Source organism: Theropithecus gelada, chromosome 11 (genome assembly GCF_003255815.1).
Source record: "Theropithecus gelada isolate Dixy chromosome 11, Tgel_1.0, whole genome shotgun sequence".
Classification (NCBI taxonomy): domain Eukaryota; kingdom Metazoa; phylum Chordata; class Mammalia; order Primates; family Cercopithecidae; genus Theropithecus; species Theropithecus gelada.
Genome location: NC_037679.1, coordinates 120,506,871 through 120,533,792, shown reverse-complemented (window position 1 = coordinate 120,533,792; position 26,922 = coordinate 120,506,871). Strand labels below are relative to the sequence as shown.

General features: G+C 37.8%; 1 protein-coding gene across 1 annotated transcript in view; it reads left to right on the top strand.

The window, feature by feature from the left end:
* The window catches only part of ITPR2 (inositol 1,4,5-trisphosphate receptor type 2), a 492,062-nt gene that overhangs the window by 310,458 nt on the left and 154,682 nt on the right, over positions 1-26,922 (top strand). Inside the window, exons 38-39 of the mRNA XM_025402066.1 lie at positions 21,847-21,955; positions 22,768-22,955. Coding sequence (XP_025257851.1) covers positions 21,847-21,955; positions 22,768-22,955 — 297 coding nt within the window. The remainder of the gene's footprint in view (positions 1-21,846; positions 21,956-22,767; positions 22,956-26,922) is intronic.

The following is a 26,922-nucleotide window of genomic DNA, read 5'->3' as shown; positions in this document are numbered from 1 at the left end:
GAGATTTTTGAAATACTCATTTTATTTTTTTCTCTTATCTATCCTCTGCATCCCTTTGTTTGCTGTAGTGTCGAGCTTGTGTCCCTTCCAATTATTGATTCATTTCCAAAGAAATACTTTTTAAGTTTTCATCTCCTACTATTTTTTCCACAATTGCTTCCTGAATTTCTTATCTCTTTGCTATGCAGCATTCCTTTATAGAGGTGATTTCATCATCATGTTAAATATGCATGTCAAAAATTTGTTATAATGATTTTAATTTGTTTGTATAATCCACAAGTGCTATCTATTGATAAGCTTTGCTCTTGCATCTCTCACCTTTCCCTTCCCGTTTATATCCCTTATATATATTCTTTCCGTTGATACAACCGGTAATTTATGGGAAGTCTTTGAAGACCCCCAAAGTGCTTTTCTTTTCTGCTGTCACAAAGCTGGAGCACATCCTAAAAATATGGCTACTCTGATGGTATCTTTCATAACAGTAGTTCCTCAGCTTCCCTTCCCTTCCCTTCCCTTCCCTTCCCTTCCCTTCCCTTCCCTCCCCTCCCCTCCCCTCCCCTTCCCTTCCCTCCCCTACCCTACCCTCTTCTCCCCTGTCCTCCCCTTCCCATTCCCCTTCACTTCCTTTCCTTCTTCTTTTTTATTTTCTTTTGAGACAGGGTCTCACTCTGTCACCCGGGCTGGAGTTCAGTCGTGCAATCATGGCTCACTGCAACCTCTGCCTTCAGGGCTCAAGCAATCCTCCTGCCTCAGCCTCCTAAGTAGCTGGGACTACATGCTCATGACACCACACCACCACACCCAGCTGTTTGTTTTTTTTTTTTTTGTAGAGATGGGATTTTTCCATGTTGCTCAGGCTGGTCTTGAACTCCTGGGCTCAAGCAGTCTGCCTGCCTCAGCCTCCCAAAGTGCTGGGACTACAGGCATGAGCCACCATACCCATCCCCTCTGCATTTCTGACATTGCCTTTTATCCCCCTAATTCTGACTTCTGTGGATACAAATATGAGTTGCAGCTTTGGTGTTTCTTGGTGGGCTCCTTCACTTCAGGAGATAGATTTTTGCCTTAACTTCCTGGGGCTGCGGCTGGGCCATGTGGCCACTCTCAGTGCTTCTCTGTACTTTCTCCTGCTTGGCTTCTGCCTGATGGCTGCTGATATGGGCAGCTCTTATATGTCTTCTGTAGTTTATGGATTATATCTGTCTCTTCCTTTTGCTGAAAACTGAGTTTTCAGGCTTTTGTTTTCTTCTCCTTCTTTTTGTTGATTTCCACAGAAGTATAATGATACTAAATTCATTAGCCATGCACATACCAGAAGTCAGTATGGGCCTTAAGGAATAGCAGTTTAATATCAGGGCTTTGGTAGTTTACACAGGCAATACAAAAATTATAGCAGGTGCTGTTCAAATGTGGAAGTAAAACAATGTTCACACTTGCCCCAGAAAATCACTGCAGAAAATGAGAGACATGCTGCTTTTCTCTTTTTTGCCTTTCATTTATTTTAAAGAAAAGTTTTAGTATTAGAATTTGGTGCTAATATTTGAGCATTCCAAGAACATTACTTTCTTTGATAAATGATGCAAAGTTCCTATTTTCTCCCTGTGTCTTTTAACTTATAGATTCTTTTTTCTTGTTATTTTGCTGATACTGGAGTAAACGGATTTAATCTGAGTAAGATCTTGTAGACCCTATTTTTCACTGTTCTGTTGGTATTTTGCTACTGAGGTGGAAATTACTCTGTGTATTTGTTAAACTACCTGGAATTTAGGAGGATAATTTTCCATCATCTTACTTTTAACTGATGAGAAAATACATAGATACTATTCTGATTGAAGGCTAATTTCTTGGTCTTTTGTTATAGTTTCAGACAGTAGAAATAATTATGTTTTGCCTGGCTAATTAGTCATAGCTACAATGCAAGTTTTAATTGATATTAAAATAAGAACGATTTTATAGTCAGCTCTTCATTAAATCGTATTTATTTTTTATTATTATGAGTAACCAAATTGAAAATGGTGTGAATTTAGATTAAAGGTGAAGCTTTATACTTAATTTTCCTTTTAACATACAGCTCTTGGCAACAGGCAGAAAACAAATGAAATGAAGTCAGTGTTCCAATAGTGAAACTGTACAAACAGTAGCAAGTTACTGGAGCTGACAGTTTTCAAATGATAGTAGCAGGTTATGTAAGTCACCCAAGATGGCTCAATGTACTATTATTTCCAGACAGAGTTGGAAATAGCACGTGCCAAGGCAACAGGCAGTCAGACAAAAACATAACAATTTACTTTCCAATAATTATCATCACTTCTTGCCAGGCTGGAACTCAATTGATCTGATACAGCAGAATATCTTTTTGTATGGATTTCTTTCAAGCCTAGAAATATCATGACTGCAGTAAATACTCCCCTAAATCATTTTTGGGACTTCATTAAAGGAAACAGCAATACTGTAATCACTTTGTTTTTTGCATATCAAACATAAATTGATACAAATCCCAGCCAGTACTATCCTTCAATTCATTCACCCTTTCTTCTTTTCCCTCCCTGTTTCTAAACTCTTTCTCTTTTTTTAAAAAAAAAATTGCAGTTAATTGGAAGCTTTTAACAAAAGAGCTGATTACACTAAGGAATTTAGCTCACTCTTCTTCCATAGCTGATAAAATATTAAAAAATAAGACCAAAATTATGCATTCTATGGTTTATAAGTATCACATTGTTCTTAAGATACATATTTAATTGACAGATTTCTAAGGAGGCTTATTAATCCTTCAGCCATCATTGTGAAAGGGAAATATTTCCAGAAGTTCAAACATGGGACAAATGAAAATGGACAAATGACAAGTTTGGTGGAAACGCAGCAAATGGATGTTAGAGATAATTTTGAAATAGTCGATGACATACATGTGTCCTGAAGTCCGTTGATTTTCCTCCTGGATAGCTTTTATGTATGAGACTTTCGTTCAGGGACTACCATGGGGGGAAAAAAGTAGGGCTGCGTGTGTGTGTGTGTGTGTGTGTGTGTGTGATAATTGCAATAAAGGAAATTTGGAGACAATGGAAAAATTGGATAGAAGACATAAGGCAAAGGTGCTGGAAAGAGGGAATACTGAGACAAGAGAAACCTGAAAAACTCGGGTGTAGATGAAATTATATTCCCAGATGACTTTTCATGGCAGCTTCGTGGCTGGCTTGTGCTCAAAGTCAGGGTTTCTGCAGAGAGAGAGAGGTCTGAACAAAGTATTGGAGGAAGAGTCACAGCTGGAGCTGCCCAGGACGGGAAGTAATTGCTCATTCAGAGTGACCCAAACTGGCCTGTATTATTTAAGGTAAACTAGCTAATGAAACAATTAAACCTGAAATTCTCTGTGGCTTAGTATAACAAAAGTTCACTTGAGTTGTATAGCAAAAGTTAAAATTCCAGTGAGTGCTTCTAGTCGGGCAGCATTTCTGTGAGCTGGCTTCCCTGGTAGTTCAGCGTCCTAGGTTGCTTCCATGATGGGCTCGGAATCTCCCTAGGCCACTTTGCTTTTCCGCATTAAGCTACAGCAGAGGAAAGCACACAAGATTCCCACAAGGGCCATTTCCATGGCACTTCTGCTTACCCTCAGTTTGCCTAGACTCAGCCACACGGCCCCACCTAGCTGGACAGAAGACTAAGAAATGTAGTCTTGTTGTGTGCCCAGAAGAAAAGGGAGAGGATTTGGTAAGCAGCCAGCCAGCCTTTGACACTTGGCTTCTTGTAGCAGGAAGCTAGCGGGTCTGTCTTTCACTCTCTTGTGTTGGTAACTACAGATTTATGGGGCATGGATATCTGATGGTATCTTTGACACTGGATCTTTAGAAAACATTTTACTTTTTCCAGAATAAAAAGAATATTAATATTCTTTTTTCACTGGGTTAAAATGTTAGTATCATGGCAAAAGCATAATGAATCTTAATTCGAATTTAAGCAGGGGTTTTAAAATGCAGGATGGAAATGGCTTTAAATCCCCTGGGCATACAGGCAGCATTCTATGTTTCACAATAACTGCAGACTGTCTTACAGTAAAGTGTCTGCTCATATGCTTTAGAGTTAAAAATTGCTTCCCGGCTGGGCGCGGTGGCTCACGCTGGTAATCCCAGAACTTTGGGAGGCCGAGGTGGGTGGATCACGAGGTCAGGAGTTCAAGATCAGCCTGGCCAAGATGGTGAAACCCCGTCTCTACTACAAATACAAAAAGTTAGCTGGGCGAGGTGGTGGGCGCCTGTAATCCCAGCTACTCAGGAGGCTGAAGCAGAGAATTGCTTGAACCCGGGAGGCAGAGGTTGTAGTGAGCCGAGATCACACCACTGCATTCCAGCCTGGGCAACGGAGCAAAACTCCGTCTCAAAAAAAAAAAAAAAAAAAAAAGTTTCCCTTCCCTGTCCATTGAGAGGTGTGAACCCCAAAGTATCTGAGACAGGTATCAGTCAATGTAGAAAGTTTATTTTGCCAAGGTTAAGGATGTACCCATGACACAGCCTCAGGAGGTCCTGACGACATGTGTCCAAGGAGGTCAGGACACAGCTTACTCTTATACATTTTAGGGTGACATGAGACATCAATCAATATGTGTAAGAGGTACTTTGGCTAGGTCTGGAAAGGTGAAACAACTCAAAGCAGGGGCTTCCAGGTTATAGGTAGATAAGAGACAAAAAGTTGCATTCTTTTGAGTCTTTGGTCAGCCTTTCACTTGATATACAATTTCCATGTGGGGGGTGGGTAGAGAAATAGTCACTTATGCCTTAGTCTGGCCCAGTGAATCTGCATTTTTACATAAGCAATAGGGCAGAGGAAGCAATCAGATATGCATTTGTCTTAGATGAACAGAGAGATGACTTTGAGTTATGCCCTGCACCTGTGAAGAAAAGCTGTCAATTTACGTTGCCATAGTGACATTCAACAGACTTGTTTTAGGGTAAAGATCTGGAGGCCCACAAGGAATTTTCTTGTAGGCAAATTGTGAGGGACGTCTGCAGGGTTTGTTGTTGTTGTTTTTTTTTTAAAATCTTTGTAACTATCTTATTTAGGAATAAAATGGGAGGCAAGTTTGCCTGACACAGTTCCCAGCTTGATTTTCCCTTTGGCTTAGTCATTTTGGGGTCCTGGGACTTATTTTCCTTTCACAGGGGTAAAGCCAAGAGCAAAAGATATTTTTGACTGAGGATGGAAATGAGATGAAGAGTAGATGAGGCAGACAGGTACCGGGAGGTTGTTTAGGATGACAGACGTTGCAGAGAAGATTTTAGTGTCAGGAATAGTCAGATTGTGTGGAAAGGCGTTGAGGAGGACAGAACTGAAGAAACTGATGGGGCCTGAGGGTGAAAATGGCAGACAAAGATGGCTTAGACTTCAAGACTTGATTTGTGGCTATGTTCTACCAGCCTCCAGCTGTCTATGTGTTGGCCTCACACATGTCCCAAACGTGGTCCCACACATGTTTACACATCGGTCCCACATATGCTGAGAGTAATTACTTTCTATTCATCAGAGGTCAAAATAGGATAAATAATGTTTATGTCATAGTATGACTTTTTAGGTGATTTTGAAAAGCAAGAATATGAATTCTATGAAAAAAATCTATTAGGAAATTATGGAAATGACAGAATGTAGAGGTATTTGGAAATAGAAAAAAAAGGAGTGAGACAGTAAATACATATAAAAAAAGTTACTGAATGTCTGCTCAGCCCTGGAAAGGCAATGATGAACAATCACTCCACCTTCTTGGCGTTTAGAGAGAAAATCATATACCAACCAAATAGTTGGACAGGGATTAATTAATTTCTGTTTTAAATTTACTCTGAAGGAGAAGTCCAGAGTGCTGTATGAGTGTGCAACCAGAGGGCACAAACTGGACTAAGGGAGGGGTGTCAGAAACAGCTTCTTCAAGACAGTGACATTAAACAGACCAGAAGAGCAAGGAGGATTTGGTGGGAAAGGCCCTGGGAGCAGTGGAATGCACAGAGGTGTGAAGCGTGCCCCTCTTCCACTGACTGGGTGATCACTTGTGGAGCACTCTGCTATTTTAAAGCAATTAGCCACCCAGAAGAAGCAAGAAGGATGGACAGGAAATGATTGGTTACAGCTCGGGAAAAAAGAGACTGAGAAAACAGAATTTGGGGAAGTCAAGATGATAGTGAATTTGAAATAGGGGAGAAGAGTTGACAATAGCATAGAAAATGTTTTTAGAGCAGAGATATACTTAATATAAGTATCTTTCTTGGTATAGTTCTTTTTGTGATCTTTCACTATCAACTTCTGCCCCCAACATGTCTAGTGAACATTTTATAATTTTTCAAGAAGCTGTCGTTATTTTGCTTTAAAACAAATGCACACTCCTCAAAAAATTTTGGAAGAGCAGATAATGCAGTTGCCCCTTGCTGCTAAGCTAGGTGTTATTTTGCTATGAGCACCAAATGAGATGACATTTGTGAAACTGTCCTGCTACATAATCAAATATTAGTTTAATTCAAATCGAATTGACTGATTCGTTCATCTCCATTATTAAAACAATTTGTGTTCTTTACGTTAGTCCTGCGGGTCCTCCTGTAATGACTAGATTAAGTGGTCCAAAGAAAATGACTGCATCTCTATGCATGCTGATTGCCTTTGGCGTTCTGGGACCTGACTGCTTAACAGTGGAAGTGATTTGGGGACATGGAAAAAGCTGACTGTGTGATCTTCTCACTCCTCCTTCTCTAGCCTGCTAAAGCTGTAAATAAACAGGTGTGTGGTCAGGTCTTGTCAACAAAGTCTGTGGGAAGCATCTTCTTTTCTTATGGAAGCTACATGTCGTCTTCTCATCCTTTATTATGCTTAATTCTGAAATGGTTGGCAAATACCACGATGGCTTTTCTGTCACATCTGGAAGATGTGTAGTCTTATTTCATGGGAAGGAGTAAAAGGATGGTGGGTGGAGTAGCCTGGTTGTAATTATAGTGTACGTTTATTTGGAAAGACTAGCATATTAATATGCAGTGGCTAGATTAATTAAACTCAGCTGGCATAATTCAATATGGTTAGTTCCTGTAAAAGCAAACTGTCTTTAAACTCTTGAGGTTTGCTATAAAGCTTATGATCAGAGCAACATTTTGGATGTCTCTTCCTCCCTTATGAATTACAAAGGAACTTAAAAGCTGTCCTTTTAAAAATTTGTTCCCCTTCTTTCCCCACCCCTACCCACAAAAAAGAAAAAAAAAAAAAACAAACCCTTATCTACTTGATAACAAAATAAATTCCAGGATTATTTTTAGGAAGATGAGGGCTTTTTTAACTAATATACTTTGTGAACCATAATTTCCGTGAAGTTGTTTATAATTTTGAGTTTCTACACCTCAAGTAGTGTGAGGTATCCATGGAAACTGTCTAGCCTATATTCAGTGCACTGGACCGCCTTCCCACACAGGTCAAGACTCAAACAGTTCCAGATACTAGCTTGATTTATTGTGCCCTAAACTTTAGACAGTTTTAAAAAGAAATTGGCTCCTAATTGACACATACAATTTCATGTTTAATTAGCAATTTGAGCCTGTCTACATTTACTAACAGATGTAACATTCAAAACATGTGCCATTATATCTGTTGCGCAGATGCACTTAAATGCAGAACTTTCTGGCAAATAGCAGCTCAGCTGCTTAGCAAAAATTTGGACAGAACTGACATTATTTTCCTTAAGAGATGTACTTCAATATTATTTAAGGAGTGATTTTCCTTAACCAGTCTAATGGATTTATTTTATATTTTGGTAACAGCTTTATTGAGATATTCACATGCTATAAAATTCACTCTACAAAAGTATACAATTTAGAGTTTTTTGATATATTTATAGATTTACAACCAATACCACTGTTTAATTTTAGAACATTTTCATCACCCTTAAAAGAAACCCCATGCTTCTTAGAAGGCACTCTCCGTTCTTCCCAGCCCCAGCCCTTGCCTGTCTATTTTCTGTCTAATCTATTTTCTGTCTTTTTCTGTCTCTAAATTTGCCTCTTGTGGACATTTCATGTAAATGGAATCATACAATATGTAGTCTTTTGTGACTGCCTCCTTTCACTTGGCATAATGTTTTCAATGCTCATCTATGTTCTAGCAGTATCAGCACTTCAGTCCCATTTTATTGCCAAAGAATATTCTCTTATGTGCATATACCATGTTGTGTTTATCCAGTCATCGTTTGGTGGACATTTGGATTGTCTCTACAATTATGGATCATGCTGCAATGAACATTCTGTACAAGTTTTTGTGTGGACTTCTGTTTTAATTTCTCTAGGGTAAATACTTAGTAGTGGAATTGCCGAGATGTATGGTTACTCTACATTTAATTTTTTGGAACTGCCAAAGTGACAGTTTTCTATTCCCATTAGCAGTTTATGAGGGTCCCAATTTCTCCACATCCTCACCAACATGTGTTATTGTTCAGATCACAATGTCAGCTTTTTCCATGTCTCCACATCACTTATTTTAGCCATTCTAGTGGATGTGAGATGGTATCAAGGGGCAACTTTTTTTAAAAGGAGAGAAATGTAATATTGTCCATGGTTCAGAGATTAGTTCCATTTGTGTCTCTTACTTGTTTACTTTTCCATTACTCTTGATTTGTAAGATAAATATACCTCTCATCTCTATCAATATTGTCACTTTCCTTACTAATTTTAATGTAAGCCCACTCAGGGCCTATGATATCAAAATTTACAGTGGTGAATTGGGCTACATGTAGAAAATGTATCATGAAAAAGGGGAAAACACTGAAAAGAACTGTTTGATTGCAAAGGTTAAATCTCTAAATTTCTGTATGTTTTCATCTTACTTTAACTAGAAAACAGATATAATACTGATGCCACATACTGTGAAGCAATGAATATTTGATATGATGCGAGATTAAAAGGTGTACTTATTTTTTGACTCAATATAGTTCGTCAATCCATAATTTTATGTATCCCTAAAAAGAAATAAATGCTGCCAATTAAACTAAAGCACACCATTGATTTTAAAGTGACCTGTAATTTAGAAATGTTAAAACATGCGGGAAAGAAATGGGTGCGTTAGAGTCAATGAAATAAAGCAGAAAAGAGATGTGCTTGCTCACTTTTTTTTTGAAGGCAACCCAGTCATTTATGCTTACCAACACCCAGGGGAGAAAGCAAGAATCTTCAAAGACCTAATTCATTTTACAAATATGCATCAATATCCATAAGTACAAAAATATATATATGTATATATTACACACATACACACTGACATACACACACACACACACACACACAGAGAGAGAGAAAGAGAGAGAGAGAGAGAGAGAGAAAGAGAGAGAGAGAGAGAGAAGAGTAGAGAGATACTCATTGACTCATTCTTCCCTGCCTTAGAAGTATTAGATCAGCATCAGCAACCTGTAGTTCACTGAAATGAGTCTTCCTCTCTTCAATTCACTAATTCAGAAAAGCTGGTTTACCTCAAATCAAGTTTATTAAAGATTTTAAACTTTCTTTTCAGCCTGAAAATGTTTCATCTTGTTTTATCCAGAAGCTCATTTCAATAGGTGATTCACAAACCTGTGAAAACCTAATTCAGAGGCTATCACCACAGTACTACCAAACAGCCATGCTTCCTTACCAGCAAATGTGCTTTTCATGTTATTCAAAATAAAGGTTTACTTTCTTTGTGCCCTGGATTCTAGTTATAGTTCTAAATGCATTAAAGTCGTGAAATATCTATCATGGTGTATGCCACAGGGAATCAAACTGATTTCCAAAATAGTGTTCATACAACCATAATAAGTCTAATAAAGCCTTTCTTAAAAAGACCTTTCTAAGGTAAGCATTTGGCACTTGGCCCCTTTAATTAGCTCAGGCATCTCCACGTTTGTTTGAACTGAGACCTCATAGTAATAATTGTTTTAGTGCTTTGAAATGTTGATGAAAATTTAAGGGATTTCTATTTTTCATTAGTTCTAAATCATTGTCTCATAGTTTTCTCTCTGCAAAATTCTTTGAAAATTATGGTTTACATATAAAACACAATTAGGAGCTCATGGGAGCAGATAATTGCTCCTATTAAAGTAGGCCAAATATGTGGCCTCCTGGACAAATAGATGCGAGAAATGATTAAGATTAGATTTGTATAATTTTTAATGTAGCAATAAACACTATAGTAATGAAATGATTTATTTCATGAGGAAAAATGAGATAAAAGAATTATCTTTATCTTCTATTATAAATTATGACACATTCAAACATAATATTTTAAAAAGAGAATAGTGAATTTGTATCTCTTCAAATTGACATATTCACATAATATTAAGAATTATGTTGCTGAGTCAGATCCTTGCATGATGTGCAGCCTTAAGGTGGTTTCTTTGTTTTTTAGTAAAATATGAAAATCCTATGGCAATAGACACATTGTAGCAGGGGGATAACCTGGACTGGACGTTTGGGATATTAGTGTGTTCTCTTGTATTAGGCTACATTTGTGATGATTAATTGGTATTTTACCTTCCAATCTTTCAGGCTAAATATAGAAATTGTCCATCTTTTAAGTGTTCTAACATTTTGCTTGTTGGATTTCAACACAATTTCCTTCTTTCAGCCAACCATAGGTAATGAATTTTGTGTGCTTTTTTTTTTTTTTTTTTTGAGAGACAGGATTCCCAGGCTGGACAGGGTGTCCCAGGCTGGAGTGCAGTGTGCAGTCATGCCTCACTCCTGCCTTGATTTCCCAGGCTCAAGTGATCCTCCCACCTCAGCCTCCTAGTAGCTGGGACCACAGGCGTATGTTACCACACCCAGATTATTTTCCTATTTTTATTAGAGATGAAGTCTTGCTAAGTTTCCCAGGCCAGTCGCAAACTCCTGAGCTCAAGTGATCCTCTTTCCTAGGCCTCCTGAGTAACTGGGACCCTAGACGTATGTTATCACACTAGGCTATTTTTTTTTTTTTTTTTAATTTTGTAGAGGAGAGGTCTCTCTATATTGCCTAGGCTGGTCTTGAACTCCTGGGCTCAAGAAATCCTTATGCCTTGGCCTCTGAAAGTGCTGGGTTTACAGGCATGAGCCAGTAATACAATTTAATATTTGCATATTAAGTATTTTTAGTACAAGGCTGGGCATCTTATATTTTTAGTACTATGCTAAATATTTAAATTTTTAGTACAAGGCTGGGTACCTTGTAGTTTTAGTATTAATACAAGGCACCCAGCCTTTTACTAAAAATATGTAATGTACAAGTAACATTGAATAAATCTCAAATGTTTTCCAAAGCTATCAGACATGATATACAGCATATATCAGCCATCCTTGAATAGGAGGGCACTCAGCATCAAATTTTGTTGATAAATTGAGTGATCTCTATTCAAAATCATTGATTCATACATTCAGTCAAAAATATTTATTGAGTACTTAATTTGCTGGCTTTGGGGCTAGGTGTTGGAATCAATTGTCAGCCAAAAAGGAAAAAAAAGCTACGGTTCCTTTCCTCATGGTACTTATAATCTAATAGAGGGTGATAGAAATCATTGAAAGATTGGTATAAGTAAATATACAGCTAAAGTACATGGTAATGTATATGCTATTATAAGAGGACTTAATGAGAATTGACTTGGTGAGGTTAGAGAGGATGACCCTGAGGAAGTATGGTTGAGCTGAGATCTAAAGGTTAAGTAGGAGTTAAGTAAAGCTAGGAGGACTCAGGGTTGGGGGACAGAAAGCATGGCTGGTGAAAGAGAACATCATCTGCTGATGTCTTGAAGCAAAAGGGAGCATGAAAAGACACTAAGAAGCTGTATGGCAAGAGGAAGATGTGGATTGTTCTGAGGTCAGTGAGACAGTGGCTCAAATCTATAGGTGTTGCATCATGTATCATCCCCTAAAATAGCTATGGATTTTAGCCAGGATTCAAAGAGAGCTGGAAAGCAACAGAACATCCTACGTAGGAAGCTGTCATCATGATGTCTAATATTTCTTGAGCATTTTCTTTTACTATGATACTGGATTTTTATGAAGAAATACATACAACATAAATTTTAACTATAAAGCATTATAATATAATTATTATAATATAATAAAGACTCATGAATTCATCACCCAACTGAAGAATGAGAACATTACATGTAACTTGTGTCTACCTATGTGTTCTGGCGTCCCCTTCCAGAGGCCACTGGTAGCTCACATTTTGAATACCATACTGCACGTCTTCTAGGACTTCCCTTTTTTTCGCTGTCATCATTCTATTTCTAACATTCATCAAAGTAGTTGTGTGTTACGGTGAGGCTCTGTTTAATCCATGTTTACTACTGTGTAATATTCCAGTTTGGGAATATTCCATAATTTATTTGTCCATTTTCCTGTCACTTGTTATTTGGGTTGATTCCAGGTGATGTTTTGCTTGTTGTTTGCTTTGCTATTACTATCAATGCAGATCTAAATGTCTAGGATATGAGGATATGATACTATTTGTTTCCATGAGCACATTCCCCTGGGGAGTGAAATTGGTGGCTAAGAGCATATATTGATGTATTTTCCAAAGTAGTTGTACCAATTTGCATCCCACATTCTCTTGATCTACGTCCTCTTCAACACTTGATTTTGTAAGACTTCTTAATTTTTGTCAATTTATTGGGTATAAAATGGTGTCTTCACCATTTTATTAGCATTTCTTTGATTACCAGTGAAGGTGAGCATTTTTTTCATGTTTATTGGCCATATGTATTTCTTATATGAAATGCCAGTTCAGTTCTTCTGTCAGCTTTTCTACAAGATTCTTATTGTTTTATAAACACTCTTTGTATAGTCATGTATTCTGAATACCAGTCATCTGTTGTTTTGCAAGGCTCCGATTGTTAAGTGAAGAATGACTTAGAGGGGCACCCTGTGGCTATGGAAAGACTTATGGATATGTGTTAGGAAGCACAGCCTTTCCACTAATGAGCAATTGTTGCATGATAATAACTTTATAAATATACTTAATATGTTTCTTGTGTTAAAACTAAATAGGAGGGAAAATAGCTCTTTTCCCACAGAACATGGAATATTCGTTTTCCTTTTAACACTACTTCCAGGAAAGTCTGTCTAAATTATCCTCTGAAAAATTCTGCTTTGTACATGTAATAGGGGTGATTGAAACCTATCCACAAGTGTTATTTTTAAGAAATTATAGAGTCAAATTGGTTTCAAAGTAGTCTTTCACAAAATGAATGCTGTTTTTCATTTGCCTTCTCTTGAAAAATTATAGAAGATTGGAGCTGGATATTGATGTCAGCTGTGAAAGCCATGGCTGTCTTGTGGCACTGGGCATTGTAATACCCTCTTTATGTCACCAATTGTGCAAGTCTTCCCCAGATTGAAACTTATTAATACTTTCCTTTAAATACAAAATAAAATATTACAGTAGCTGTTTATTTAGTACTTGTTATGGGCTAAGAACATAAAACTTTTCCTATTTAATTTCCTAATCTTTAAATAGCCTTGCAGTGTAAATACTATTATTCATAGATGGGGAAACTGAGCCTTGGGGCAGTTAATTAAAATTCTTCAGATCACAAAGCCAGTAAGTGGAAGAACCCAGACTCAAGCCAATTACGTTACTCTCTGAGACATCATTTCCTCTAAGGTCCACTAACGTGCATTATCATTGCCAATGTGGGGAGCATTCATAAACTGAACTTCTTATGTATTAAACTGTGTGTAGATATTATCTCATTTAATTCTCAAGGCTTCCCTTTGAAGTTGTACCATGTACAACTCCTCTATTCCATAGATTCCATAGACTGTCCTGAGGAACTTCTAAATATATTCTGAATTTATTAAAATTTAGCTTCGTACATATTTTGTCAAATATTACATTGATAAGCAATACCAGTGCTAGTTTTCTTCCTCTGTTTTAAGAATAATTTATTTCTAGTATTCTGGGGAAAAATAATGAGGTCTTTATCTCTCACTTACTCCGTGTGTGCGTGTGTGTGTGCGTGTGTGTGTGCGTGTGTGTGTGTGTGCGTGTGTGTGTGTGCGCGTGTGTGTGTGTGCATGCGTGTGTGTGTGTGTGTGGTGGTGGGGGTGGGGGTGAGTCTTCTGCCCCATTGTTTCCTTGCCAGCTCTTCGGAGCCATGCACTCGTCTCACTGCCCTCTGAGCCAGCCACACTCTTTTGTTTGTGGATCAGGAGGTCACAGCTTGAAGATCAAGGACTGCTGCACTACAGTTGAGAATGCAAGAAATTCCATAGAAACAGGAAGGCCAATATAGGGCAGGATAGTGCTGGTGATACATCCCTGTATGTATTGTTCCTCATCTTCTGTGACACCACCTTCCAAAGTTGCACCTAACTTCACTAAATGATTGTGGAAATATAACAGACGTCACAGAATCTGGGGTTAGAACTTTAAAACAGCAAACTAGTTACGACTTTCCCCATTGTCCAGGAGGAAGACCTTTCTCCCACTGAAGTTCGTATTGCTATTCAGATCAGTGTCAGTCTTCTCGTTTATTTAAATCTCCTTCCCTCTCCTGCTGTTTCCCGTTGTGCTCTCTGGGATGGACTGTAAGCTGAGTCCATTACTGAGTTATATACCTCCCATACAACAACATGGTCTTTGCAGAAGCTTTGAAATTACCTCTTGAAGTTCCATTTTCCCCAGTGTTTGGCAAGCTTGCACACGCCTGCACTGGTACCACTGATTTCAGTCTTTTCAGTAACAAATAGTACTCTAGTAGGTTTTTATACTGTGTGCCGGGGACTATGGGCTTCACTTTAATGATTGTGTGCCACTGTCTTTGAGTGTGATTTTATGAGGCACTGATTTATGTTATGTGAATACAGTCATTTTCCTTCAGTAAGGAGATTGTATCTAAAGCTTGTCTGCTCATTTCTTGCTTACTTACCCTCCTCTCAGCTTTTGTTCTGAAAGTCAGAAGACTGCTTATTCCGAAAACTAAACAATTACAAGCAGTGAAATCCATTCTCAAGTCCTACTGGTGAGGGATTGCGTAAGTTCTCAAACTCTGAATTTCAGCAAACCCTGTATTTAAAATGGTTAAGGTAGAAGGGTCTGTTGGGTTTCATGTTAGTTAGTATGCTTCCTGGAATTCAAATACTGGGAGGTTTTAATTAATGCCCCAAAGAAAACAAATACAGTTTTCTTTATTCCTTGCTATCTATGGAGTATAGAATAATCTCCTAACAAAACCTTCTCAGCAACCCTGTTTGTCTTGAGGCTAGAATATTTGATAAACTCAGGGTGGTTATTGAAGTCACTCTTTCATTCAGCAGCAGCATCATCAAATATTTATACCTCATCATTTACTGTTTAAACATTTAAATTTCACCAATGGAATCAAATGGTCTGGCAAGGATTATTTATATTGGAAAACAGTGCCATATGTCTCCACTCTACATATCTGAAAATTCTTTCAGCATATGCTGCAGAATTACTTTTTGCATTCACTTTTCTACTTCCTGACACATGGTAGAAATGTAATAAATGTCTTTACAATTAATAAGAATGAGGAAAGAAGAAATTTGGAAGTTGGTTGCCATTATGGTGAATGAATATTTGGATCTAACATTTTCCACAGTCTTGTGGAAAGTAAGGCTCTTTACTAGAATCATTGAGACATCATATATTTTTCAAGATTGTAATGAGTGTGTCATTGTGTTGATGAGAAGAGCATCTTCTGAGTGCACATAACTACTCCTATTGAAATTTGTGTCTCCAATCTTAAGAAAGCTAGGCAAAGGCAACAGGGAGAGAAATTGACATACAACTTCTCGGACAGAGAGACTAAGATGTTCAAATGATTAGACAGCTAGATTATAAGAGATTGACCCATATTTTCCCAACGGAGTTATCTGAAAATATAGTTGATTATAATGATGGACAGAATATCACTCCACAAAGATACAGTTGTTACAATAATGTATTAAAATGGGAAATGTACCTTTTTACCCCTGGGAATTCAAATGAGGAAAAATACCCAATCAGATATATTGTTACTAAACCAAAAGGTTACGGAAACACTAATTATGCTAATCCCAAATTTAATGTTAAGATGGGACTATGGGGAGACCAACAAGTACATATCATCACCTCCTTGTAGATCTCAGCTGATTAGTAGCTAATTATGAATCTTTGAGGATAGGTCTTAAATCGGGCATCTTTAGTTTGCAGTTTTCATTACCTTTTGAATTTTTAGTTGAGGACTTAGTTTTCTAGGATGCTGGTTGTCATTTTTTCATGATATCTTGATTATATTTTACATAATGGAAAAATATTACTTTATTAAATTGTTTTTCTAAGGGGATGGGAATGAATGTGAGTATCTGTACCTCAAATATCACACATCCTTGAATTCTTCATTCCTAAGGCTATTAATCTCCCATTAAGGCAAACAGAGTTGTGCTTTCTCAAAAATGATACAAAATTTTAGTCCTTTCTAGGAGGCATAAATTTGATTATCCTTTCTATCAGTGAAAGGCAACGATTTCTGAGCTGTTTAATTTTTGATGCATTGGACTCGGTGTAATAGGGAGTGGGCGGGAAACACCCAGTCCTCCCAGATATTCGCAAACCGTCAGCACGACTTCTCTGGCCACAAAAGATGTCTTTTTATGGAGATATTTTGTTGTAATTTCAGAAGGTGGTTGTTAGTTATCTTGGCTACATTACATTTAGCACATCTGGGATGTGTTCACATGAAGACATTGGCTAAAAGTAGTGTCTTGTGGCCTGGAAGTGACTCTGATATTGAAAAGGCTGTAAAGGACATTCCTTGCTTGTCCTCACTCAGCAAAGAGACTTTCCATGGGAGGCGTATCAGGAATGCATTTTGGATTTGAAGAACCAGCACAGAAGTCAAACTTCTCAACTGTGGTGAAATTTTTTTCACAATGACCTAATGTGCTTTTAGTTCTTCCCTCATATCTGCCATGGCAATTACAGCTCTGAGACAATTATTTGCAACCCTGACACAAGAATTTCTGACAATGGTTCTACAGTTACTTTTGAATTAAAGTTATTTGGGGAAATGACTCACATTTAAGCTACCACCACTGTACAGATAGTGTAAACTATCAAGAATGCCCCAAAGCAAATTGGGACACAGTACTTGTCTCTCACCGCTTAAGTCAGAACTGGATAGTTGTCAAGAGAAGTCAGTTTCTGCTGAACTTGTGATGTAGCAATATCTGAATTTTTTTATTCTTAAATGAAGATTACTAAGACATAACAGAATCTTGTTCTGTTTATACCTATTCATTAATCACTTTTAGCACCAGAGTTTGTCTTAGCACAAAACTATGAAGTTTGAACCAAGACAGAATTTGTTTCAACTTCTAGTTGAAGTTGTAAGAGTACATTTTATATAGTAAAGTATGTTTATGCTTTAGGGTGACTTTGCCATGTTAGCTAATAAGTATATAATTCCAAGGACTGATTAATAGTTAAAAAGCTAGGATTTGGGGGGAGTTTATCATTTATTATTTTTGCCATTTTCTTAATATACTAGAAATTTATTTCACTTTTGTGGGGAGGTTTGGTATAACGTAAGAAAGTGTCTACAAAAGCACTTTGCAAGTTGTAGACTATTCCCATGATCTGGATAATACTAGCAGGGATAACATCAACAATGCACAACTTTTATAGCACTTTCTATGTGTTGAAAACTGTTCCAAGTACTTTCAGTAAATTTTAACTATTTAGTTATCACAGAAGTCCTCTGAGAGTAGATATTAACAATTTCATTTGACAATTGAGGGACTGAGGCCCAGAGTGATGAAGTAACTTGTTTAAGATCCCCAGTTAGTATATGGCGTAGAGGGGATTTAAACCCAGGCAGAATGGCTTCAGAGTTGAGAACAGAAAAATAGGAAGCCCCTGCCTTTTCTATGGCAGTCTGAATATTAAATAGTGAGTAAATAGATGCTTCTAAGAGGCTATAATTGAATAAGAAGAATGTTACTCATTTGATTTTGATGTCTATGAATCTGATAGGTACTGTGATTTTATCTGCCAAAGCGAATTTTAAAATAATCACAAATATGATGCTTATTTTGATTTGGTGTGACATAATTCTACTCTTTGGCTGGTTTTCAATAGTTTTATTATTCTAGCAGTATAAAGGGCATTTTAAAAAGTAAACGGCAAAAAAAGTTTTTCTACTTCATCTTTAAAAAAACTCATTGGTTTATCTCTTGGTTGGGTTCTTGCAGCAGTGTGATAAAAAGGTGTGATTAAAAGACTCTTCCAGGGGCAGGTGCAGTGGTTCGTGTCTGTAATCCCAGAACTTTGGGAGGCCAAGGTGAGAGGATTGCTTGAGGTCAGGAGTGTGAGGTTGCAATGAGCTATGATTGTGCCACTGTACTCCAGCCTGAGCAACACAACAAGACCCTATCTCTAAATAATAATAGAAATAGTAATACATAAAAGATTCTTGCAGAGACTAAAAGGGAAGCTAGTTCATAAGGGTTCAGTCATCTTCACAACACGTTCCCTTTCAGACAGTGATGCTGACTTGTGCAATTTCAAGAAAAAGTCCCGGATTTTCACATTGTCAGCTTCAGTTATTACAGGTGGGCCAACTGTCTCCTACAGGGTTAGAGTGAGTGGTCTGTAGAGGCGAGATCCATGAATAGTACAACAAACTGAGCTACCCTTTAAAAAAATTAGTGCTTCAGTTAATATGACCTCACATTTTTCTCCCCAACTATAACTTTAACCCTGTAGTTTATGGGTCTAAAAGATTTTTCATAGCATCTCCTTCTGCTGTAATGAGAGTCACAGTAATTGCTCAAAGGCGTTGACTCCAAAGAAATGCTTTATTTTGTTTTTCCATTCCTTTTGGAAGAAATATCCTTTGCCCAGGTGGATTTAATTCAACTCAAAGGACTTTCTCTTAAAAAAAGAAAAAGTAAGGACTATTTTCATTTCTTATGTTTCTTCTAGGTGCTGTATTTAAGTTTTATAAGGGATAGTGGATAGTAGAGTTGTATTCCTTGGTAGAGTAAGTTCTTACACGTCACTATTTCTTTTGAGACTAGTCACCACTTTTACTTTTACACCCCATTATGAAGAGGTCTTCAAGAAAGAATACATGAAACAGGAAGCAATAATAAATGTCTGTGTTCTAAGAATTTAAGTACCAATAAATAAAAGTTGATATAAGGATAAGCAAACTCCAGACACTCCCAGTGTCTATTAGAATTCTTGGCACTGGCCGGGCTTGGTGGCTCATGCCTGTAATCCCAGCACTTTGGGAGGCCGAGGCAGCCAGATTGCCTGAGGTCAGGAGTTTGAGACCAGTCTGGCCAACATGGTAAAACCCAGGCCTGACTAAAAATACAAAAAAAACAAAAAAAAAAAAAAAAAAAAGAAAGAAAATTAGCCAGGCATGGTGTAATCCCAGCTACTCAAGAGGCTGAGGTAGGGGAATTGCTTGAACCAGGGAGGTGGAGATTGCAGTGAGCTGAGATTGTACCACTGTACTCCAGCCTGGGCAACAGAGCGAGACTCCATCTCAAAATAAATAAATAAATAAATAAATAATAAATAAAAATTCTTGGCACTGTGACATTTAGGACGTGTTAGTTGGGTGTTAACTGTGCACAAGACAGGTCTGTCTGATGATCACATAAGTTAGTAGACAGGCTATGCCATGTAGAGCCTCCTCAGAGTCAATGGCTCCTCTTATGCTTCCAGAAGACTTGGTAGATGTTCCTATTATTGCGCTCATCTCATTGTGAACTCTTTGAGGGGAGGGTTATATCTTATTGACTTAAAATGGTGCCTAAAACAGTTGGCACCTAATGAATATTGTAGAATGAAGAGGGAAGATAGGACTGGTTCATAAGTAAGATGGAGGAAGATCATTTCAGGCAATGAATATAATAGGAGGAAAGGAAAGACATGGAAGGCTTTGCAGGCACAGTGGCTCATGCCTGTAATCCCAGCACTTTAGGAGTCCGAGGCGGGTGGATCATGAGGTCAGGAGATCGAGACCATCTTGGCTAACACGGTGAAACCCTGTCTCTACTAAAAATACAAAAAAATTAGCCAGGTGTGGTGGTGGGTGCCTGTAGTCCCAGCTACTCCGGAGTCTGAGGCAGGAGAATGGCATGAAGCCAGGAGGTGGAGCTTGCAGTGAGCCAAGATCGCGCCACCGCACTCCAGCCTGGACGACAGAGCGAGACTCTTCTCAAAAAAAAAAAAAAAAAAAAAAAGAGAGAGAGAGAGAGAAATGATCACATGGTTGAATTTGGTTAAAATATAATTTAAGAAGGCACTATTGGAAGCTACAACTGAAAAGGTAGAACGGGCAGGATTTCATGTCATTTGACATTTCAAATCATTGTCAAGTTGGGGTGGGGGGGGGTAGTAGGTGATTCCTTAAATTTGGAGCTTAAATGACGAGAATGGGTGTGATCTTCTTAAAAGAAATTAAAATTAAGGGGAAAACATTTGAAAGAGAAGGAATATTCTGTTCTGAAAAATTGAGTTTGAGCTTCCAGTGGAACCTCAAGACACAGGTAAGGAAATCTAAATGGAAACAGAATGAGAAGCTTAGGAAAGCAAGCTCCAGGCTGGAGGAAACACATTTGGCAGGCAGACCAGCAGAAGTGATTGTGTAACTAAGGATAAGATGAAATTGCCAAACAGAAGAGGAGCACAAGAAAAGAACTGAGGATAATACCTAAAGAACTTGAGAAAGAATAACCAAAATATGAGAAAGTGAAGGGGCAATGAGAGCTACGTGTCACAGCATGAATGTTGGATGCAGCATGACATGAAGAAATGGCTGGATTTTGTAGCCAAGAGTTGAGTCAGGTGTTGCTCAATCACCTGTTAGCTGCATGATCTGCAGCCAATTACCTAAGCTCTTGGGCCACAGTTTCCTTACCTTACCTGCAAGGTGGGAATAACACCTCTGAAGTTGTGTTAATATAAATAGATTAAACAAGTATTCCTTAAATAATGCTTTTAAATCGCTCCTTTTATTAAAATAATAATCACCAATAAAAGAGAAGATTTGGAGTTATCTGTGTTTCTTATGTACATGCAAACAATTATATTACAAAATGTATTATTGTAAAAATGTCCTGTAATGAGTACAAAATTAAAGACTTAGGAAGTTTTGGATTATGTAATTTGTAGAGGAATACACTGTCTTTTGCCCACAGTCTTCTGAGTAAAGCATTTTGGAGTTTAAATATAATTCAGTCTGTTTTATCAAGGTTAATTTTTTGAGTACCTGCTCTGTTCCCAACTCTTTTCTTGCTCTTCTGACTAAATTCCTCTACCTAAGCCCTTTGCTTTCCAATTCTTAGGGTGTTTATTATTCTGAGTCTTCTTTAGGTGACTGATACTCCCCAACTCTGGGAACGACAGCTTTTGAAGCAATCTTAAATTTATAGCATTTGTGATTTTTCTAGTACATTCTATTGAACACACTCTTCTTTTTTATTTTTGACAGAATAAAATTATATTTAAAACTGTTTATTGCGTTATGTTTAATTGGCATACAAAAAGCTGTACATATTTAATGTCTTCAACTTGATGAGTTTGGAGATAAGCATACACTATGAAACCACCAGCATAATATCTGCCATAAACCTGTTCATCACCTCCAAAAAGCTTCTCCCATCCTCTTTATTTTTTATGAGAAGCAAAATTATTATTTTATTGGGATGCATTTGTAAATTTTTGCCTCAGAAAATATTATCTGATATAAAGTTAATTTTTCCGTGACTCAACATCATTCACAAAATGCTTTTAAAGCATTTAACATACTGGCAGTTTTCACTTTTATTAGAAAAGGAAACAATAACTCTTTGTTATCCTTCTTATTAGGGTAACACATTAAGAAAGATACTTCTGAATCGATACTTTAAAGGTGATTATAGTATTGGCATGAATGGACACCTATCAGGAGCCTACTCCAAAACTGCACAGGTGGGAGGTAAGTCCTGTCATTTGTTTTCTCGTTTTAGGATTCTCTTGATACATCTCCATGTCATTGTTACTCTCGTATTTTACTGAAATGGCAGAGATATAAAAGAGTCATTTAAAAATCACTATTAAAAACTTTCATACAATTTGGGGTTCATAAAACAACAGATTTGAACATCAGAATTAATTTTGCTTTTTGACTTTGGAAAAATAGTTAAGTTATCCTCTTAAGTAGAAATTAAGGACAAAATAAGCTAGTTTTCTTTTTCTATTTCTAAGCAAAACATTTAATCACATGTGTCAAACATTTAATAAAGAGTTCTGTTTTTACAAACTTTGATTTTTTAAACTCAAGCGTTTTTGTTTGTTTGTTTGTTTTGTTTCTTTTTTTTCCGAGACAGAGCCTCGCTCTGTCACCCAGGCCAGAGTGCAGTGGCGCAATCTTGGCTCACTGCAACCTCTGCCTCCCAGGTTCAAGCGATTCTCCTGCCTCAGCCTCCCAAGTAGCTATGATTGCAATCATGTGCCACCACACCCGGCTAATTTTTATATTTTTAGTAGAATTGGACTTTCACTCTGTTGGCCAGGCTGGTCTCGGACTCCTGACCTCAAGTGATCTGCCCGCCTTAGCTTCCCAAAGTGCTGGGATTACAGGCGTGAGCCACCATGCCCAGCCTCAAGCTTCTATTATATTTAACTTTGTAGGAAAAAATCTCAATGATTAATATTTTTATTAAAATAATAAAATTTAAGAATTTGAAAACCTTACACGTTAATAGTGTCTACAATTAAGATTTATTTATTTATTTTTCCTAATCACAGGAAGCTTTTCTGGACAAGATTCAGATAAGATGGGGATATCAATGTCAGATATTCAGTGTCTGCTGGATAAAGAAGGTGCATCAGAACTTGTCATCGATGTTATAGTGAACACCAAAAATGACAGAATTTTTTCAGAAGGCATTTTCCTCGGCATTGCCTTGCTCGAAGGAGGAAATACACAAACACAGGTACTTGTTCATCAATCATGGGGATTACATTTATTATTGGTATTTCTTGTTTACTTGTCACAGAAACCAAGGAAAAGTAATGTGTTTCTTTTGGCTCTTATTACTATAAAAAAAAAAAATCCATGTATCACACTTTTCTTAAATTTATTTGTTTGCTGTAGAAACTACAGAGCTTCACAATTTATTCAGTCAAGCAGAACATTCCTCTGAAACTTCCTTCTGACATTATTCCAGGAATTCCACAACAGTGAGCAATATGCTTACCTGCACACAGGAGATTAGGCCACTATTTCCAGAAGGCACATGTTTTCTTTTGAAACTTCTGCCAAGTAGCCCGTAGGCTTGACTACACCCAAAGGCAAAACATGCTGTATGAGCTGGAGAGCTGGGGAGTGTTCTCAGATGACAGACATTTTCCTCCAGTCTTTTTTTTTTTTAATCATTATGGTTAAATAGTAATAATTGTACATATTTATTGGGTACAGTGTGATATTTTGATACATGTATATAATATGTAATTATCAAATCAAGGTAATTAGCACATCCTTCACCTCAAACGTTTATCATTTTTTTGTGTTGGGAACACTCAAAATTCACTTTTCTAGCTATTTGAAAATATACAATAAATTGTTAATTATGGCCACCCTACTGAGGATTAGAACACAGGAATTTATTCCTCCCATCTAACTGTCTGTTTTGCTGTTTGGTAGCCTGCTCTTTCTAGGTTTGCCTTGGTCAGTAAAGAAAACTACCTACTTACAACTAAGTATGTAATTAGAAATTCCAAAAGCCATTTTCTCGACTCATGGCCAGCAGAAACCATGTCTAATTTGAAACTTGGATATTGTGCTTCATTTAACCGTCAAATACATTGAACGATAGGAACATTACCATCTAACACATCCAATCACAGTGGCTTTAGGAATAAAGGCCTCAAGAGCAGCAAGTGGCATGGTGACAAAACAACACTACATCTATAGTACTTAGCTGAGAAAAGAAAGTGTTTAAAATTCTCATGATGCTGTAGCTGCAGCATAGATTTCCTCTGCAGGAAGTTGAAGAAGGAGGTGATGGAGGAAGTTGAGTGAGTTTTCTTGGAAGTTATCTTATCTGAACCAGGTGTTCAGTTGGGGCTTTTTAAAAATTGTATTTTATTTTTAATGGATAAATAATCATTGTGTATATTTATGGGGTACAATCTGATGCTTTGAGAGAGAGAGATATATATATGTTGTGTAATGATCAAATGAGGATAATTAGCATATCCATCACCTCAAATATTTATCATTTACTTGTAGTGAGAGCATTTAAAATTCTTTCAGCTATTTGGAAATATATAACATATTATTGTTATTAAGTATCATTGCCTTGCTTTGCAGTAGAACACCAAAACTTACTCCTCCTGTTTAACTGAAACTGGACTCTATGACCAATGTTCCACTGTCTACTTCTATGACTTCAGCATTTTTAGCTTCCACTATTTTACTTATCAATGGATGAATGATTTTTAAAAGTGTGGTTTATGAACATGACAAAATACTATTCAGACTTAAACCAGGAAGTTCTGTCAACTGGGACTTTCTAGAGGAAGTGTCCAGGCAACCACATAACATTAGATAGAGACTTTTCAGTGGACAGAAGTGACAGTATTTTTTTTTTTTTTTTTTTTTGGTAGGGGGCATCTCTAGAAGAAATCCTTAGGATTACAGTCTTTTCTAGATTTCTGTTTCTAGGCCGCTAAGGGTCACCAGATGGGATCATCCTTCATCCTTTGCACTTATTTTTGCTTACTTGTATCCTCATATTGCTGCGGAATAAGCCAGCTCCCATTGGAAACTGCACCTTCTACTTATAAATTCCTGGCAAGTTGTTCCCCCAAGATCTCTTCACAACCAAAATATTTTTCAGTCCTTCTTTACATGATTTTCTGTGGCATTTGCCACTAGTGACTTTTTCTTTCTTCTTGAAAGCTTTTCTGCCTGGGTCTTGGGACACTACCCTCTCCAGCTTGTCTTCTACCTCCTACCATTTCTTCTTAGCCTTCTGCAAAGGTTTTTCTTCCTCTGCTTAACTCTTGAATCCTGACATCTCCCAAGTCTCTTTGCACTCTCTCTTCTCACTCTGTTTGTTCTCCAGCCTGACCTCATTCATTTCCACACCTTTAACGTTTACTGTGTTTGGATGCTTCTGAACTCACTGACGTTCTAGACTCTGTATCCAGCTGTCTTCCAGAATATTTAGTGGGATGTGCACAAATGCCTTAAGCTCAACAAATCTCACATGGAATCTGCTGTTGTTCTCCATACACCCACTGCTCCTTTTGCCATTCTCTCTCTCAATGACTGGCACTCCATCTACCCAGTTGTCTGATCAGAAAATGATAGTCAGCCTTGAACTTAACTTCTCCACCCTCACTTACTGTCTTCCTTAACATCCCACTGATGACCAACTTCTGTGATTCTACCCCCTTAATATCCCTCATATCCATACTCTATCATTTTCAATCCCTGCTTTTCCAGCTCTCACTACAGATCCTCCTTGTCTTTTCCTGGACAGTGACAAATAGTCTTATAAGAGGTGTCCCTGCTTCCAGTTTTGCCCTTCTCCAAATCATTCTTCATGTTGCCTTCAAAGATGCCTTTCCAAAAACATGCTATTCTTCTGCTTAAAATCTGTCACCTGCCCTATAAAGACAAACTCCCTGCTATAGTCCATAAGATCCTTCCTGTTCTCTTCAAATTTTCCAACTTTCCCTTGTTCTTCCACCCTCTTGCCTCCTGCGTCCTTCCTCTTATGCATCAGCTACACTTAGCTCTTTGTCATTCCTCAAATGCGTTGTGTTATTTCTCATGCTGCTTTCTCCTCTTTGAGGATTCAACTCAATACATTTCTCCTAGAAGCCTTTTCAGGCTCTGTATCTCACTGGGTAGAATTGATTACTGCTTACTGTGTGCCCCTGTTATAACCTGTGAACGTCTTTAATGACATTTCTGCCACTTTTTTTTGTTTGTTTGTTTTTGAGATGGAGTTTCACCCTTGTTGCCCAGGCTGGAGTGCAATGGTGCAATCTCGGCTCACTTCAACTTCCGCCTCCCCAGTTCAAGCGATTCTCTTACCTCAGCCTCCTGAGTAGCTGGGATTACAGGAACCCACCACCATGCCCGGCTAATTTTTTGTATTTTTAGTAGAGGTGGGGTTTCATCCTGTTGGCCAGGCTGGTCTCCAACTCCTGACCTCAGGTGATCCACCTGCCTTGGCCTCCAAAGGTGCTGGGATTACAGGCGTGAGCCACCGGGCCTGGCCATTTCTGCCACTTTTTTGTGCCTCTTCATGTGTGTATCAGGTGCCATCTAGTAAATTATAAGTCCTTCTAGGTTGCAACTACATTTTATTCATCTTGGTACCCCTTGTGTCTGGACCAATCTTGGGGTTCAATCAGTGTGCAGGAGGGAATGGATCTGTGAATGAATGGTCCTAATCAAATTCTTTCTTCTTCATAAAGTCGTTCCTAGCTCGTCTGGGGCATTTGGTATCCATTCCCTTGTCTCAGCTCCTATGCACTTGTTTCTTTAATACCCACTTGGCATTTTGCACGTGCTACTTTGTTTAGTTGTAATTTGTATTATACCCTGCCTCTCCAGTTGAATTTCAACTTCTTCAATATAGGGGATCATATCCTATTCTTTATGTCTACAATACTTTACAGCCATTCAACAAATATTTGTTGATGAAACAGCGTTAAATTACTTTTATATATGAAAATCTTCTTTTAAGATAGATTATGACAATAGGTACCAGCCTTCCTCTACTCGGATGTCTCACATTGTATAACCCAGATGGCAACTATGTTTTCCTGGCTCTAAGAGGTCTAGTTGAGATTAGATCAAATCTTATTCCTTGCCCTATAGCAGTCTAAAGCACACTCCTCCCCAATATACTTGCCAGTTCCCCGGGGGTTTTACATTCT